Source organism: Mytilus californianus, unplaced genomic scaffold (genome assembly GCF_021869535.1).
Source record: "Mytilus californianus isolate M0D057914Y unplaced genomic scaffold, xbMytCali1.0.p SCAF_11, whole genome shotgun sequence".
NCBI lineage: Eukaryota > Metazoa > Mollusca > Bivalvia > Mytilida > Mytilidae > Mytilus > Mytilus californianus.
In genome coordinates, this window is record NW_026262593.1 from 63,104,514 (window position 1) to 63,123,890 (window position 19,377).

Here is a 19,377-nt window from a genome sequence, read left to right on the forward strand (position 1 = left end):
ACTTTTAAACCAATATAGCCCTGTTCCAAGCACTTCCAATTCCCACATTGCTTTTTACAGAATGTATAAAATGAAATTGATGATAAACCATAGAAAACTTCGAAAATTGTACAAAAAATAAATTTAAAACTCTCAAAGATTTTTAAGAAGTGTTAAACTTATTCATTCAATTTCATTATCAGTGCATTACTATCCTTGAGGGATTGTTGTCTCATTGACAATCACACTACATTTCCTTATTTTTATATTATTCTCATAAATCAGCTAATTATCTCTTAAAAGATTTATGGTGAACCATAAACATAGAAAATTACCTATTAAAAACTGTTTCAAAGCAATCAACATAACATTTTTTAAAGAATTATTCTATTTAAGTTATTATCTTTCCTAATCTTCTGGTCATAAAATATATATAGCCTGATCATAAATCATTAATCTACTGAACACACCTTGTACACTCGACCTTCAACTTTACATGCATGCACTGATTAGAAAAACAAAAGATAAAAAAAATATTTTTAATCTGTTATAAAATGCTCCAGAATGTCAATTGAACTAGTTAATGAAACCATCAAGAGTACATGTAGTCATGTCAGCAAACACCATTTGCAGAATCAGAAAACTGAGCCCAAATTGTGTTTGTCTGGGTCAGGAAAATAAAAAAATATGAATTTTGACATATTTTGATGTAGTATGATAAATTTTGAACATACTTTTAACAAGTTTTAATGGGGCATTTCTAATTTAACAAGTGCTGCATGTACACCTATCATTTCAGAATATGTCAGAGTCTAATTCTAAATTTTAAATGGTGATTTTCATTTACATGTTTTATCATCAAGTTCATGAAGTTTTGGATTTTGGTCTTTTGCTTAATGCACTGCCAGGACCATTTGAATTTTCAAGTGAAAGGTCCTACTTGAGAAAATCATAGGTCCAGTATAAAGCATCAATGTAAAGGATAGAAGGTCCGTGACTTTAGTAATTAAAAAAATCAAAGGTTCCCTCCCAGGAAATACAGGTCCTGGTCCTCAGACATACACTAATTTGAACCCCTGAACTTTTTTGTTTTTATTGTAAGATCAAGGCAAATGTCTCCCAGTTGTCATCAGCAAATTGTTCATTCAAATTTTTAAGTTCACTATGTAGAAAAAGACGTGTCAAATTGTGTATTATTTTCCTGACCTGACATGTATATTTACGAGACAGGGTTCGTCATGGATCACCTCACAACTGACATTATTGAACTTTAGAATAATTCAACCTGTCAGAATGACCATTCATGAAATTTTATAAGTATTTAAATTTTAAGTTTACAGTGTTATTGTCATCAGTCTGTGCCTGTGTCGGCCAAAAATTAATGCTTTCTATGTAAGAAGCTTAAAAGTATTATTCTAAATACAGTAGACACTTGTTTTACCCTAGAGTATTAGACGAAATCTATTGTGCCATTTTAAAAGTATACACAACTATGTATTCAGTCTTTAGTTTTATCAATTAAAACATAAATTACTAAATAGAATATAAAATGTGTTCAGGAGTCTTCCAAGGAAGGCATGTGTCGACAGATCCCCAGCTATCATCTCCAAAGTATATAAGCAGAAATGGCAATGTCCACATATGTTGGTATGAAAAACCCAAAAAATAGCATATGTTAGCCAAATCTGATATGTACTTAGCTACTAAATAGTTACATTGTCATTTCTAGACAGTGAATGGGGTAAGACTTGAACTAAAGTTATTAAATATTGCAACAATCCTCCCAATCAGATGCTTTCCCAAACATTATAAAAAACTTGCACTGTAATTAACAAAAAACAGATACAGATATATATACTTATGCTCTATCAAAAAAGTACATGTACAAATTACAAACTGTGACTACTGTTTGCAGGAAAGACTGACATATTTTTTGACCTGAACATAAAATTATCTATTTTGACTCACCTCGATGATTCAGATGAAGGTACTACTCGATCTGGATTCAGTAAAACAGGAGGTCCAGACTGTAGGTATGCAGGAATTCCTGGGAAGCTGAAAATATACACACAGGTGTTGATAGAATCAGCACAATCAGCCAAAATCATCTAATTATAATTACTGTCTAACTATGAAGTTTATCAGGTAATTGGTCTGACCATTTAATGTATACATAATTCCATTTTTTTGGTCTTTTAATATTTATACATGTAGATATTAACTGATTATTTGATTATTATATATTGAGCCCGAGATGTTTTAGTAATAATTTACTAACCATAATTCTTTCCAAAAGGAATGAACGACCTGTTGTTACGTAAGTAGCAGCTTTTTAAAAATAAATGGTTGCTTTATCTTATAAAAAAAAGTTGTGTTATAAATTACTATCTCTGTATGTCAAAAACCCAAGTGTAGCGTCTCTTTGAGGTTTTTTTCAAAAGGGGCATATTCAGGGTAGAGTAAATGAGGGCCTTCTAACCAATAGGTTTTAAAAGAAAAAGGTTTAAACATCTTTAACTATTGTGAACAAGGACTGAAGGTTATACCAAATGTCTATTAAAATCACGAAATTTATAATTTAAAAATATTACAATTTATTAAGGATCATTTTAGAATTTTTTTTACAGTATAAATCTGATTATCACAGTTTTTTTTTTAGGACAACAGTATATGACATTTTTACCATAAAGGTATCATTCACAGTTTTTTTTATTTGGGTAACAATATATAACAGTTTTTTATCATATGGGTAACAGTATTTCACAGTTTTTACATGAAGGAATCCATGCATAAGTCACAGATTTCTTCAAAATGCCAGAATCCTACTTTTAAATACAGATTTCACACTAGGTAGAGACTTCAGGCATTCAGCAGTTTTTGTGTTAGTAGTTTCAAGCTGCCAAAGAATGATGCCACTTACCTACATGTATTTATTGTGTAACGTACACAAAATATACTAAAGTAGCTATAGTACAGAGAGCTCAAGAGTACATGTAGCAAGAGGAAATTTTGCACCTTTCACTACCTTTGTAAGTCCAAAGCATTGTTATTAAAGTCATGATAATTAAAAGGAGCAATAGGTGAAAATAATACATACAACAAACCTGCTTCATGAAAGGAACTCTTTCCATGCTTATTTGAAAAATGGGGTCAATGTCATGTTTTTTCATGTTTGCTAGTTGGTGGAGTTATAGGATTAAGCATAGACACACATGAAAATAGTTCAAAAGGTAGTAGGTCAATTTTTTTTTAGATTAAAACAATTGCCCAGATTTTATTTAAAGTGATAGTGACACATTAACAATCATCACCCCCGACATTATTCTCAATAAGATGCATGTGTAGAAATAGGTTACGTGGTGCGTTGACAAAGAGTTCCAGGCCAATACCATTGTAACACTTTTAATTTCTGTCTTTAATTCACAAAAGCATTAATGAAAACTCTTGAAGCTTAAAATAATTGATTCTATTTTCATTGTTGAGATATATAATATGTACATTTTAAAGAAATATCTTTTAAATATTCTGGTCACAAGAGAAACTGTCATGTCAGTCATGTCATCAGAATTCTTGAAATAAAATTTGTGGAGGTTTTCAATGTAAACAAGGGTAAAACTAAATGCCCCCTCTGCTACGGCGGAGGCATAAAAAGTTACTTCTGATCATGATATTTTTGATTCCAAAATGGGAAAACACTCCAAAGATTTCATCAACACGTAAAGATCAGATGGAATCATTAATTCCATAATGATCAGGAGATTAACCTACATGTATCATAAATCTGTTCATTCAAGATGGATATAAGGATTAATAAACCTCTAGCAAATGAGATAATAAAACCATAGCAACGACCATCATCAACCAATGAAACCGTCATAGAAAATCATTTTAACTAATAAAATATGAAAATAGCATAGTTAATTAGTATATAGCAATAGTTAAAGTTCATGATCACTTTTTTTATTGTCAAGCGAAAACGCCCATTAAATGCAAGCAGAATAACCAAGTTAAATTCAAAATATATGTTCTATGAATTCATTATTATTCGTGAGATACCAATTTTTGTGGTTTTCATGAGTACAGGTAAACCACTAATTTCAATGTTTAATGAAGTATTAAGTTTCTATACGCTTATTTGCAGACTTAATTTGGCAAAATCACTATTCAAATATCCAAAAAATTGGTGTTCACGAAAAAATAAAATGAATCCACATACATGTACAATCCCCTAGGTAGATACCAATTCTATATGGCATCTACACGTTATATTAGCAGTTTAAATTTTATTAAACAGTGGTCATTTATTTTTTTAAAGCTGCATGACCTTTCTTTTTGGAATAAACTTACTTCTCTCTGAGTATAGATGCATTATGAAGCAGTTTTCCGTCTTTCAACGCCAGAGATGACCATGGTGTAAATGCCGATAAACCACGTACTCCAGATGATTCTGACCACGAGCTACTACATGACCCACTAGAACTTCCACTTTCTTCACTTTTAGATCTTTTAAGCTCTGTTGGGTCACAGATTTCTGTTCGCTGAAAAGAAAAGAGTTAATATTACAATTTATAGTCTGATAGTAAAGAGTTTCGTTAAATATTCAAATATATAATTTGTACATTTGTATGTTAATGTACACTAAAACTATAATATTTTAAAAACTGCAACACTAAATATTTATTTACTTTTTTTATAAAAAACTTTCAATACTTCAAATGGATTTCAGGATAGGTAAATGTTAGCCATCACTACAGTACATCATATGTTTGCCATTGATTTTTACAAAGAATTTAAAAAAAAATAAATTGAAAATCTTTATAGGGCCTTTTTATACATAAACAATTATTACAAACATGGGCTTTTCCTATCACATCAAATTATTAACTCAGGAAGGGCAAATCTGATCTAACACTTTTGTGTTTCACATGCATAGGGTGTTTAATTATTTTTCTTTTGTAGTATTAATCAAAAGAGTCAATTATCTCCCTTCTTATGAGTTTGAATGTTCCTTTGGTATCCTTCCCCTCTCTTCATTAGATAATATAGATCAATATACACATCACATTCTGTTCAATATAGAAAAGGGGTGTTCAGAAACTGTGCAGGAACCTCATGGGTAGTCAAGATTGTTAATACCACAGTAGAAGCAGGGTTATCCAAGCAGACAGGACTAATCATAATAATTAACAAACCTGATTCTACGTAGTATGTGGTATTTACACTCATACTTATTGGTTACCATATCAAACGAAAACAGTGTCAAATCCAAATGGGAGGATTGTATTATTGAATCATCTACATTGACCAGGTGAAATAAATCTTAATATATTTAAATTTGTAACTTAAATCATATATGTGTAATTTGATTGGTTATAAATCATTTACATTATGAATAAAACAAGTACTCTGGATTGGTACACAATTAACCTACACTAATACAAATTACAGTCACTATGTCTGCCTCAGTGCACAGGTTTTTCTGATTCTTTATCTAATTTAAATACAGTCAGGTCACAGTCTCTGGTTTTATATTTTTAAAAATCATTGTGTACATTACAGCTCCATTAAGCCCCAACTTACATGTATAAACAAACTAAACAATTCATAAATTTCCCAAGGTCATTTTTCTATATTAAAAATATGATACTTCAGTTGTATTTGCCAATAACAGTTTGTACATGGTGTAAATAAAGCTTTCAGTAGGTTAAAAATCTTTACTTTGATTCAGCATGTTGACAAACATTTAAAACATGATCTCTAAATGAACTTTTCACATATACAATAACAAATAAAACTCTATGTGTGTACATTTCATTGACAGCTTGGAATGCATATTGACCAAGTCCTTCATTTCATTAACAACATCCTACAGATTATATAAACTATTATTGAGAGAAAGATTATACAAGTTATATTGACATATTAATGTATGGCTTGGACATTTACCAATATCTAGAGGGATAATATGTATAGATGGTCTGGGGTCTAGTCAGTGCTGATCAAAATTCTCAGCCCTCAGGTAAATAATTTATTACCTGTATGAAAGGTCAGCTGGGTCATTTTCCAGGTGTTATATAATATTTTTACATGATGGCTCAGTATTATGTATTACTTGACCCTGTGACCTGTAGTTTTACCTAGTCATGTAATTGCCTTACAATATAATTGCTATTTATGATGATATTGTACACCTGTGTAAATTCAATACAAGCTGTATATTGCCCTTTCTCATTCCTACCCCATAGCAATAGCTGCATTTACAACTCTTTGTATACGCTATAAAATTTTTATAACATAGTTTAAATTCTTTGTAATTTTTTATGCAGATGAATTCTTTATAATTTTTTATACAGATGAATCTTTTTGTCGCAGAATGTAACCATGTTTAAATATATATATAGTATTTTTGTGCTTACATTGTATCTAGTATTTTGCATGGTTCATTAAAAAGCAGACTGCATGCATGCAGTAAATAAAAGATCCTTTTCTGAAATTCAGCAATTAAGAAATTAATGCCTGAAGGGTTCTCATGAGGTGCCACAAAAAGTGATTTTTCTGTCTACATAGCCTCATTGTAGCATAAAATAATTTTGTGGTGGGCTGTCTACTTTTTACCATAAAGCTGCTTAAATCTCAAACATTTTTTTTGAGAACTATGAATGGACCTTTTAAATACTGTAAACTAACAATTTTTTTCACAACTTTTGAAAGTAGAAAAATATTGAGAATATGTAAAGCTTGGATCTTTCTTTATATGTCCTATATTGATGAATATCGTAACATTTTATTTTATAAATATATTGTGTTGTGTAATTACCTTACATTATAGCCTCAAAATTTAAGGTTTTGGTTATGTTATGGTCTATAACCACGGTAACCATGCATCAACATACTTAATGGCTATCATTACCTGTTCTGCCTCAGTGAGTTACCATTATGTTTACATTTTTAGGTTTGTTTTTTAAAGTATCAGTTTACAAGTGTCATTTAACAAAACAATGAACTGTCTGCATTTAATATGCTTTTGAGCATTGTAGGCAGACTGGCTTGGTCTGAAAGTGCACAATATAAGTATGCACCACAATTTATTTTTAAAAGATTAAGTTTTGAAATTAAAAGTCTAATCTGTGAGTGCATTTGACCATAAATTTACAATGAAAATGCAAAACCTATCTGTAATGTATAGGTTTGTATAAACCAAAATAGAAACAAACCCATGCATGTAATATATAAGAACAGGTAAAATGAATGTCACATGTCTCAGGTAAAACTTGGCAATTTGCCACTGGAATGAATTGACCGAATTTACCATTCTTCCTTACAACAATGGTATCTAAGTCCTCTGATCAATACATGTATACACTATGTACATATCTATAAAATCTATATATCCATGGCTAAAATGTCATTGACTGTTGGGCTGTCTGTCAAATTTCACATAGTCTGGATTTTGTCTACTAGCTTTATTATTCTTCCTGACATAAAATCCTCGGAGAATGTAAACTATGCAGATGCCATATTTTGGGTTTGGGCATATTGCCCTTGGCAGTGAATGTAAATTTTAATTTTACTGCAAAAAATCAGCTACGATCATATGTAACTGAATAAACTGATTGAAATAGCACTACGCACAGGAAAGGGGGAATCTTTAATTTCCACTTTCGACAGTGGGACTGTACAAAACTTCTAGCTTGTCAATTCATATGCATTCAATGCAATGAAAGTATATTTTGTATCTGATTTGATTGTTGGTGTTAAACGCCACTTTCAGCACTATTTGCTGTATCACAACGGTCAGTCTTAATTGGTGGAGGAAGCCAGTCTGCCCTGGAGAGAACCACTGTCATTTCGGCAGGAAAAATTACAATCCTAGTCAATTTAGATAGTAGAACACACCTGTGTCATGGAATAGAAGTTCCTATATAATAATAACCTATCCTGGAATATTATTTATTTAAATATTATATTATTTCCACTAGACATTGACAACTGCCCCATGCGGGGTTCGAACTCACATCCTTAGTGTTAATGACAGACAATCAAGTGATATAGTAGATGAACTACTCAGACCACTCAGCCACCAAGGACCCCATGTTTTATCTGTATTTGAGACAATATATATGTATCATACACGTCATATTAAGGGATTCCACATAACTATACCATATTATTTTATTTGGCCTTATGTCTAGAAGCTGTCATGCTTTCTGGGTATTCTTTACAAAAATAAAATAAATTCACACAGCTGTTTGTCTTATGGTCTATCTTCCTTCTTTGAAATAGCAAACATTATTAATTAGACTGCATCATGCACAAGTCATGCTAATACCAAATAAAGATAAAAAGTACATTTATTTATAGTGCAATTTATAAGTAAACAGAGTCTTGTTGATGAAAAATTAAACTGAATCCACTTAAGATAAGAGGTATTTATGATAAAAGTACTCTTTTAATCATCATGGGAGCATGACCTTTTAAAAGATTATTAGTCATGACAAGAAAAGCCTTAAATGATGAACAGGATGAAAACATGGTTCTCTAGAGTGTTTTAGTCAAATTATCTCTTGTTATTAAAGTGCTTTTATGTAAGGAATAAAAGATATATGTATCTAACTCAACTCTGCAGATAAACACAGGGTGATGCGGGTCTCTAAAAACACCGCAAAGGACCTCTTTTGTGCACAAAGGAGCACAAAGGACCACAAAGGAGTTTGATATGAGCACAAAGGACCTGAAATTCATTTAAAAACATAAAAATATTATAATTCATGAAGAAAAATGTAAAAAAAAAAAATCAATTTCAATAAAAATTGCGATTTTAATAATGTACGATTTTTAGTTATCACCGGTATCGGTTTGGAACCGACTTTATATCCGGGTTAAGTGAAAGTTCGTGTATGTGAATTTTTAAATAGTTTAGATATTGTACATAAATGATAAAAATGTCAATTATTATTCTTGATATTTTATTGTTGTAATTTTTCAAGGGTAAAGCATTACCAAAACTTCGAAAATTATATAGGATAGCAATGTGTTGTTGTTGTTTTTTGTTGTCTCATATATCATCACTTTGTTTTCTTACGTATGATAATATTTTTAAGTGAAGTATAAGAATACTTGCATTATAACAAAAAAGTCAAAACTTTATATTTCCAATTATGATTTATTAAGATAAAACAAACATGATAAATAAATACATATGATTTAACAATAACATTTAAAATTTTGGTTTTGTCCTCACTGCAGCTGTCCTTGGCCGGTGACGTTGACCATAACATAATTGAACAAGCGGTTTTTAAGTCTTATCTCATAATAATTGGCAAAACACGGAAAGCTGTTACAAAGTTCATTGGACTTGGTGTCGAAATCTATGGTGTCATCAGCTGTTGCTATGCCATTGTCGTTAAAAATGTCGGACATAATCTGCGATCTTTGATTAGATGTTAGAGGCAGCTTGTTTTTTTATGTAATCTGTTACATTGTCTTTTATGTGCTTTGAAAATACGCTGTCTTATGCAACTGTCAAACCACCTTCATCGTCGCTACCAAGTTTGACGTCGAAACATTGCATTTCCGTTAGTATCCGAGCTTTGAAGTGTGAAAAGAAAGTGTGGTAAGTCTCCATGGAACCGTCCCAATGGAAAAACACTGGCCCAATGAATATTGGATGGTCACGAGTTGACTTCGAAATGACCTTTTTGTTATTATAAACAAAGTTTGTCACAAAAACTGAACCTAAATTGAAAGTTCTGCCAACACCAAGGACTGTACTAGGATTAGCTTGCAAGTGTGTTTTAATGTTTTATTCTGCACAAAAACAAAGTATTTACCGAAATTTTCTTACTTGACGAATAATATATTTCTATGACGAAAGGGAACGGTATGGCAGTAATTCTAAAGATAGGAAATGGGGTTGAATTTTTTCAATCCGTTTTTCAGAAATTTCAATATATTCTTTGTTTTGTCAAATTTTATTCTGCACAAAAACAAAGTATGTACCGAATTTTCTTACTTGACGAATCTTAAAGTGCTATGACGGAAAGAATCTAAAGGCACCATGGGGAACGGTATGGCAGTAATTCTAAGAGTAGCAAATGGGGTTGAATTTTGCTATCCGTTTTTCAGAAATTTCAATATATATACTTTGTTTTATCAAATTTTATTCTGCACAAAAACAAAGTATTTACCGAAATGTTCTTACTTGACGAATCTTAATCAGAACAAAAATGTATACACAGCACAATGAAGAAAAGTCTGTAGAGCTGTCATTTAGTTATTTGTGTCGTTGGGTTGCTTGTTACTGACATATATACATCTTCTCAATTCATTTATTTGTATTTTATCAGCCTGATTAATGGATAATCAAAATTTGAAATAAAATTTAGACTTTTTGCAATAGCAAGTAGATATTTTGCATATGGTTAACTATTAAAATAATTATACGAAAAGAAATAAATACCGTATAAAGAATCATCTACGCTAAGTAGCTTGTTGATTAGATTTATCATATATTGAGATAATTGATAAAAAAAAAATAAGAAGGAGTTCAATTTCCTTAAAGCAATGCTGATGAAAATAAAATATTTAATTTAAAATTTATAAATTGGTTTGAAATTAAACATAATTTTAAACAAACTTGAAAAAAAATATATCTAGAGTTGACACGTAGTCGTATTGAGAGTGATTCATGTTGAATTTGTATAGCTTTGAATGTTTCAGTGAAGAACTCTCTTAATTTAATTTATTTTATTTCTGATAAAATTTTGAGTAAAATGGTTTATATTTCATCTAATTGTTTTTTCAACAATGTTATTGTTTTTAAAGACGGTCTTTGAACGCTGATAATTAACTGTAAAGAATATATAACGCTTTGTTCATCCCAAGCGCAATCAAGTCCTCATTATACAAAACTTATTAATTGTGAAATTGAAATCTTTACAAACAGTGTTAGCTTAATTTTTTCTCTCCGGTTTAATGTCCAGTCTTTATTTATATGTTCATGTTTTCTCAATACTTTTCAATATATAATTATAGGTATACTAACATCTTATCGAAAATGGCCGTAATCATATGCATATCCGTACCGGTTACGGAACACGGTTTCGTAAATCTTCAAATTTATACCGATTTAACTCGAGTATTTTAATAAAAATTAATATTTTTTCGTGAGAAATGCCTTTCCCCCCATTTAATAAACAATTTCAGGTCCTTTGTGCACTTATCATACTCCTTTGTGCTCCTTTGTGCACAAAGGAGGTCCTTTGCGGTGTTTTTAGAGACCGGGGTGATGCAGGTACATTTACTTGTGTATACTAAAGATCTTTTTTTTTGGCTCTCCAAGGGCTGATTATACATGTTAATGGTTATCCCTGAACTAATTCTCTTGTCCTATTGTCAGTGTAAATATCTTGGTATACATTTTTTGTGAATCTTTCTTTCTCACAAAGAACTGTACATGTACCATAAACAAGATACAGCAGGTACAATTACATGTGTAATACACATATGTATGAATTTCTTTCCATGTCTTTTACCATGCAATAATTAATAAGGGCAAATAAATTAGGTGTGGTTATGGTCAATTTATACTGACCCTTGGTGTTGGTCCCATATTTCACAGAAAATGGAATATTCTGTAGCACAAAACTTGATAAGAAGACAAAATTAGACAGTGCCTATAAATTTCAAGTTATCAGTATATAAATAAGGAGATGAGAAGTACATTTACGTGTTTAGTATGATTACCAAGACTGGCAAGAGACAACTATTCACCAGAGTTCAAATGATGTGGATGTAACCAATTATAGGTCACAGTACGGCCTTCAACATTGAGCAAAACACATACTGTACATTCAGTGTATATGTTTTTAAAATCAAATTTTGACTCAATATAGAATCCACAGAAAAACCTAACTGTGACATGACTATGTACTTCAACAAACAACTAAAAAAAGTAGCTTAAAGTTTTAAATGTTGGAGTAACAAATTTTCCTATATTTCAAGTTCATTTGTAACTACAAAATGTAATTTTACGTTAATATGGAAAGAGACAGTCTTTAATTGTAAGTTTTATAATGTTTTCTAAACTGAGAAAAATCATATTTGTTATAGCATGCACTAGTGCAGTCACATTTTAAATGCATGTACACAAATGTATATATATATATATACAAGAATTTACCAGCATAGAGATTACTGAGGCCATAAAAAAGAATATATTTGTTTGCCCTAACCCTACCTACCCAGAAAATAGCTGCCTACTTAAAATCTTTTATTGTCCTGATGTGAAAAAGTTTTTTTTAATCAGATAGACATGAAGACAACAAACATCCGACACTTCAAAATCTCTTTGTCGAAAAAAAGAAAGAAAATGCCTACCTACCTATACCCACTGTCTCGACCTTTGGGTAGGGTTAGGGCAAACTAAAATATTTTTAAGTGTGGCCTGAAGGTTAATAATCATTATCTGGACTGTTTCCTATAATCTGTCATAAAAAGGATTTAAGGATGACAGATAAGATAAATAAACATGGATTAATTAATTATTAGATTAACATAATTAATTAAGATTGTGTGTCTATCTAAGGCAGGATAGATGCCAAAAAAGAGCAATAAAAATAAAAATGCCAACATTTGAAGAATTTTATTGGGATGCATTCTTGAATGACTTTGGAGTCATTATTATGCTATTAAATGTAACTGGGTATGTATCTTGTGTTTCCTTCACATAAGATAAAATTTCTGGAAAACCCTCCTAACTTTATAAATTATAGAAATAATGGGTGTATCTAAGGCCAATGAAAATTGAATGCTGGTTTCCCTTAAAACAAGAAAATTTTAAAGGGTCGACAGGCAAGATAAACTTTCATTTTATCTTATTTTTTTTGCGAAAAAATTGAACAAGGCACTGTGCAAGCAGTTTCACTCTACAGAGATTTTTTTCTCAAACCACTGACAGGAAATTCTTCAAAAGAAAAACTTGTTTACATTGTATCTTGATATTAATTGTGATATACATTTTGTAGCTTCGTTACAATGTATTAAAACTTAAAGAATGATAAATGAACCATTTTTTAAGAAATTATCAGACTATCATTGATACATGTATCTGTCTCAAAAGAGTCTTGTTCTTTTTTTTTCCATCTGTTTAAAAAAAAAAGATAAGACCAGGAGGGTTTAAACAGAGAAGACAGGGTTAAGGGAAACCAAGAATCTTTTATGCTTGCATTGGCCTGAATACTTACAATGATCAAATGTTACACTGTACTATTAGAATCAGTAGTCAACTTGTATCCTACATGTATAAGAATTTGAATATTGAAAATAGGCTTTAAGGGATTTAGAAAACAAATTGAGATACAAATATATGTTGTAACTTATAAATAGCTCTCTCATTGGAAATCATAACACATCTCCTTATTTTTATATCGTACTTGTACAATAATTTTATGAATTGTAGAAGGTCCAGTAACAACAACACTTTAAGGAAGTATATATGGAAGTAAACTATTAAAATAGAATAAAATGAAATAAAAATACAATGTTTTTGTTGTTAAAATGTTTGTTAAAATTATTCTGCCATCATGTGTTAGCACTCTTGCACAGTGGAGAATTATACACTACATTATTGTCAGTTGTGTTCTGTGTAAACTTTGTGTTCTATTAACGTCTTTATTTCCAAATATAGACAGCATTTTGCAAGTAAAATGTCGTCTATATTTGGAAATAAAGACGTTAATTAACGTCTTTATTTTCAAATATAGACGACATTTTACTAGCAAAATGCAGTCTATATTTGGAAATAATTAACTTTTTATTTCCAAATATAGACGACATTTTACTAGCAAAATGCTGTCTATATTTGGAAATAAAGACGTTAATTGAACACAAAGTTTACACAGAACACAAATGACAATAACGAAGTGTAAATTTCGTTCCACTGTGCAAGAGTACACATGATGGCAGAATAATTTTAACAAACATTTTAACAAGAAAAACATTGTATTTTTATTTTATTTTATTTTATTTTAATAGTTTACTTCCATATATACTGAAGAAGGCTGTGATATTCGAATTTTATCCTGAGCGTTAGCGAGGGATAAAATTAACGAATATCACGGCCCAGGCCATGTGTAAATTTCCAACAAATCTTTGGCCTCCATGAATTATTTCGATTCTGATAGGACAAATACGGTCATTAAAAAACTGAAGCGAGGGTGGGTGTGCCATGTGTGTGGCTGTTCTTTTTTACTCCCTGTTAGATAAAGCTAAAACATTCTAATAAATCTGTAGCTTGCATGAATTATTTCGTAAACAACCGCTAGAAAAAATGTGCTTAATTCTTTTAATTCTCAAAACCAACATTTGCCATTTTTAATTTACATGTTTTTTCTCGTACGCTACCGTCAAATATAAAGTTGACATTTCGTAACTAAGGAGCCGCCATGTTGACTGCTGAAATCAGTTAATACATTTTGTAATATGCGAATAATGCAATAAAATAGAAAATAAAACAACATCTACCTCAAAAATCCATTTTAATGTAATATTATAAGGATTTCGATGCTTCATGTAACGGAAAAACCTTCAGCTTTAGCGTTTTCATTTGTATGACGTCATGTTTTGAAATGACTTAAATGCTCCAAAAGCATTAATGGACTTTCGCAGAATAAGAATAAAAGTTCTGTAGTCTTTTTTCAATTGCAATTTTTAAAACAATAAAATCGGCATAGCGTTTGCAAATAGGTTCCAATACACGGTGGATTTACGAGGGAGGTATATTGTAACATCCATTATTATGTACAATGTATATCTCTGAGTCTGCGCTAAGTATAGATATATCGAGAATTTTATCACTGTGTTGTTTATAAAGCGAAAGAAGCACTCATATTAGAAATGTAATTTTTCAACAGATTTAATGTCATGAATTTTTTGAAAATAATGTTAAATTGAACCATTCAGCTCTCCTTTGAACTTGTTGCATAATACATAATATACATGTACTCTTAATCATTCTAGCTATATGTACACAGCAAACATATGCTTACTATCTTTTGAACATGTACATGTGTACTTTATACATTTTGCAACTACATATTTCTGAAGGCAACATTTGTTATGTTTTCTATCATGAAAAGGGTGTAATGATTAGGTAAAGAGAAGTATGGGCAGTGAACTTTGATAGCTCAAGAAATTTAGACCTAAATGTAAGTCTTTAAAACATGAGGATAATGTGTATACTATTTTTAGTGAGATATACATTTTTAAGATAAGTTTGTTTGTTATTCATGTATCCACAATCATGACAATGGCAAGATTGGTTAAAAAAAGTGGTGAAAATGGAAAAATATAAATGTATGTCATATATATACATGTACAATGTATGTGTGACTTTGTTCTAATCATTTGATCCCCAAAACTAACTGCAATGTGATGGAGATATCCTACATGTACATGATGCATGTACTTTACTCAAACTAACCATATGAGGGTCTGGACTGGGTGTTCTTCACTTCTGTATTCTTTCATTTTTTCTATATTCTTCATAAATTTTGCCCCTATTCTCTATTCTTTAAATTTTAGCACCCAATTATTCTCTTTCCTTTATTTTTTGGCTTATTTTTCCTCTATTCTTTTTTTTCTTTCTCATTTTTCGGAGTTATTAGCCCGCCAATTAGTCTCTATTCTGTAAACCCCATCCAGACCCTCCTATATGTACATTTTGAGAAAACATATACCAGGTAGTCACAGCCTTGTTTATTAAGTAATCTACAGGTGGAAAAAGAATATCTTGTTTATCTAAATTTTTTTTAGATCATTATAAGATTCACAATCTTTCAATTTAAAAAGAAAAATCTTAAACCTTGTACAACATGAGCATTCTCATAGTATATACAGTACATAATGTTTGGTGCATTTTTATATGAACTGAATTATATAACATTTTTATATGTAAGACCATACAAGAAAGTACAATGTATGTGTGTTTCCTCCTTGAGAAAAACATGGTACACAATAGGTTACATAGGGACAAATTCTTTGTTATTCTACAAGTTTACAAAATGTAAGTATTATTTGGAGGCCAGTGTAATTTTGTAGTACATGTAATTCACTACCAAATGTGGCAATCAAAATTTTATAACTTTAATAGGGAAACCTGATGTTACAAAACAAATATTTTTTTGTGGAAGTCTAACATTTGTTTCCAACAAAATTAAATGTCAAAACACTTGATCATATCATTAATCAATGCCAACACCTATATGTACAGTCCATGTTGTCTACTTTATATACATGTATGCATATATCTTTAAATTTAATACATAACTGTTATTAAACTTAAAATAAATCAATCTTTGAATCTTGATTTATGTATAACTTAATTTATGAAGTTTTTTTAACACTGATTTTTTAATAATTGTAATATATATTTAATATGACCATCTAAATGCATTAATTTGCCTGTAGAGTGTACTATTACATGGGATTGCAGTCTTCTTGATTTACAAGCCTACGACCTAGGCTATTAAAATTTTCCTGGAGAGGCCATCTCAACTCAAACACTGATTTTAGGACTTGAATCAAACAGATTTTTGAGAAGACTGACTTCGTGTTGTTGAGATACTATGAAATGGGTGTTTTCCCTGTAACTATTATGTAAATGCATGTTTGATTTTGTTATTAATGTTTTTGAAATATACATGTAATAACATTAGGTTAAAAAAAACAGGATTCTAAAGAAGATCTTAATTGAATTGAATATCTGGAAAGCTGAGGCAGAAGTGTTTAAAACTACAAAATGAACCATATGCAGGCAGAAGTGTTTAAAACTACAAAATGAACCATAGGCAACTACAATTTATGTGTACAAAATGAACATGTAGTTTTAAGTGAACTAAATTTTGTCCAAATTTAAACAGGTTAAAAAACCTTCCAAAATTATTGGATTCTAGTTTATATTTCTTCTTCTTTATCGTTTTCTCCATAACAAATTATTAATAATGACCAGTGTCCTAAAATTTAAATTACAAATGTAACTAACCTGCTTTCGTTTGTATTTCTTTGAAGTATCAAATCTTGACTTCATGTACTGCAATACCTCTTTCACTCGATCACGGTTTTCTTGATCTTTAGCCAACAATAAATAAGATCTCCAATGTGATGAATCGAATCCCCAATGACAAGTTCTGTTTTCAAGCGCTTTATGCGAATGACGAACAAATTCACTTGGTGAAAATGATCCCATACAGTCAACACACTGAATACATTTGGCAACGGGTTCCACATACATTTCAGGACTAAAGATCCCTTTACATTTCCCGAAACATTCATGATATACTTTAAAGCTGTCTCGTGTTGGGGGTTCTGAACATTTAGCAGGTGCCCTATGAAGAAGTGCATTGCACAGTCTTTCAGCGTCAGTTTTTGTAAGAAGTCCACAACTCGGTGCCCCTAATGGAAGAATCCCTGTCATTTTTAATGTATGAAGCTGCTCAGGATTACACCGTGAACAAAAAATATGAAGTTCGTCACACACAGCATTTATTTGCTGTAAACTAAAATCCCTCAGAACTGTATTTAGAATCTGCGGTAAGCACAACCTTTTTTCACCTCCAACTTCAAAACAAGCAATGGTTTCGGTTTCTAACAAAGTATCCGTTTTTTCACTTTTAGTAGCATCCACGGGCGCAAATACTGGAAATTGTTGCACAGGGAAGGGCGGAGGTCCTCTGAGAGGATCAAACTCCAACCCCTTTTCCGGAAGTTTTTTAAGTGCTTTACGGTACTCCTCAATGTCACTTGGTGAAAGAAATCCAGCGGGACCTGGCCCTTGTAAACTCCGCATGGCTGATGTTTGAAAGTTTTTGATAACCCTCTCTACATGAGGGTTAACAACTTGTGATCTAAGATGTTCCATTAAATATTTGTCACATTCGAAATAAAATTCCGTTTAACGTCTCTCTCCGTTACTTAGTTCAAGCAATACACACATACGTCTCACGTCTCCCCACTGTCGGCAGTTGATAACAAACTGAAATACTTGGCTGTTCCGTTAATCAGTCCTACTACTACGATTACGCGATAGTAGTTATAAAGTTCAATAAAGATCGATATCATCAGATACAACTGTAGAGAATAACTTCTTTTGCATAATGTTTAATATCTGCCTATATTATAAGGATAGTCGAAGCTTTTTAATATATACAAAAACAATGGACATTGTTGATTATACATAACACGGTCTGCCGATCCGTTGACTTCCCACTTCAATGACTTGTATGCATATTTATATGCATATCTTGTGCTTTAAACTTGTTTTGCAACCAGATAATTAGAATACAGTATAGTTTTCAATTTATTGATATGTAACGGATCAAATGAATGTTAATTATGAATCATCTAAAGATGAAAAAAGGTGTATTAAAATGGTCATTGATCGTTCGACCGTCTGGCGCTTTGGTAAATTGACATGAAAGTCGTCTCGACTATATGTCCGCGCTGACGTCATACGTCTGCAGAATCAACTATAGTCTGTTTCAAAATTGAGGTTATTGGAAATTCCGCGACTGTTGAATAATCAATGCTACTGATTACTTCTATGGTTAATGGTCTGCTTTATTAAGTTTTCACCAAAAGAAAAGTTTAAGAGTTTTTTTTTCAACAAGTTTGGACTTAATAAGTTTTAAGTGAAATTCAGTAGATCAATAAACCACAATCTGAATAAATAAACCAGAGAAATATAATAAAAAATTATGCATGGTTTTACAAGGGACAATTTTTTCTCTCACTTCAATAAAAAAACAATGTATTTTTTATTTTGTTTAATAACATACAGGAAAAGAAATTAGTTTTGAAACTCACTGTTTAATTTATTTTTTCAGTCTTAATATTCAATGGAAACAATTGCCATTTTTCATTCCCTTGAGCTGAAATGAACATCACCAAGTTTTTTTCATGAACATTGGGAAAACGATAATTATACTGACAGTCATTCTCAAAAGTATATTCCTCTTATAAATATACACGTAACATACGGGTAACTTATAAATCTATTGCACAGGCGCTATGGGAATGGACCCCTCTTTTTTTGTAAATATTTTTTTTTTATTTTAAAAAAAAAATAATGAGGAAAATAAGAATAGGGGGCACCATATATATACCACTCGTATGGATAAGAGAATGAACAGATTGAATAAGTGAAAATTAGTTAAAAAAAATTAAGAACATTAACTCTGAAAAAATGAATCGAAAAATGTATAGAAAAGGTGAGGTCCATTCCCTAAGCGCCTGTGCCGTTGAAGACCGTATGCTAGTGCCCTCTATCTGATGTATTTTGTGATAATTTTTGTTGTTGGGTTGCTGTCTCATTTACGTATAACCCACATCTCTTTTTATTCC

The 19,377-nt window shown here is 31.0% G+C and overlaps 1 protein-coding gene across 1 annotated transcript in view; it reads right to left on the reverse strand.

Annotated features, from left to right (window-relative positions):
• Positions 1-18,245, reverse strand: part of LOC127720487 (ski oncogene-like) — a 42,065-nt gene extending 23,820 nt beyond the window's left edge. Inside the window, exons 1-3 of the mRNA XM_052227073.1 lie at positions 17,021-18,245; positions 4,327-4,517; positions 1,948-2,034 (exon numbers count right to left, since the gene is read on the reverse strand). Of these exons, the coding sequence (XP_052083033.1) occupies positions 1,948-2,034; positions 4,327-4,517; positions 17,021-17,896 (1,154 nt within the window). The 5' untranslated portion in view covers positions 17,897-18,245. The remainder of the gene's footprint in view (positions 1-1,947; positions 2,035-4,326; positions 4,518-17,020) is intronic.
• Between the last annotated feature and the right edge of the window lie 1,132 nt (positions 18,246-19,377).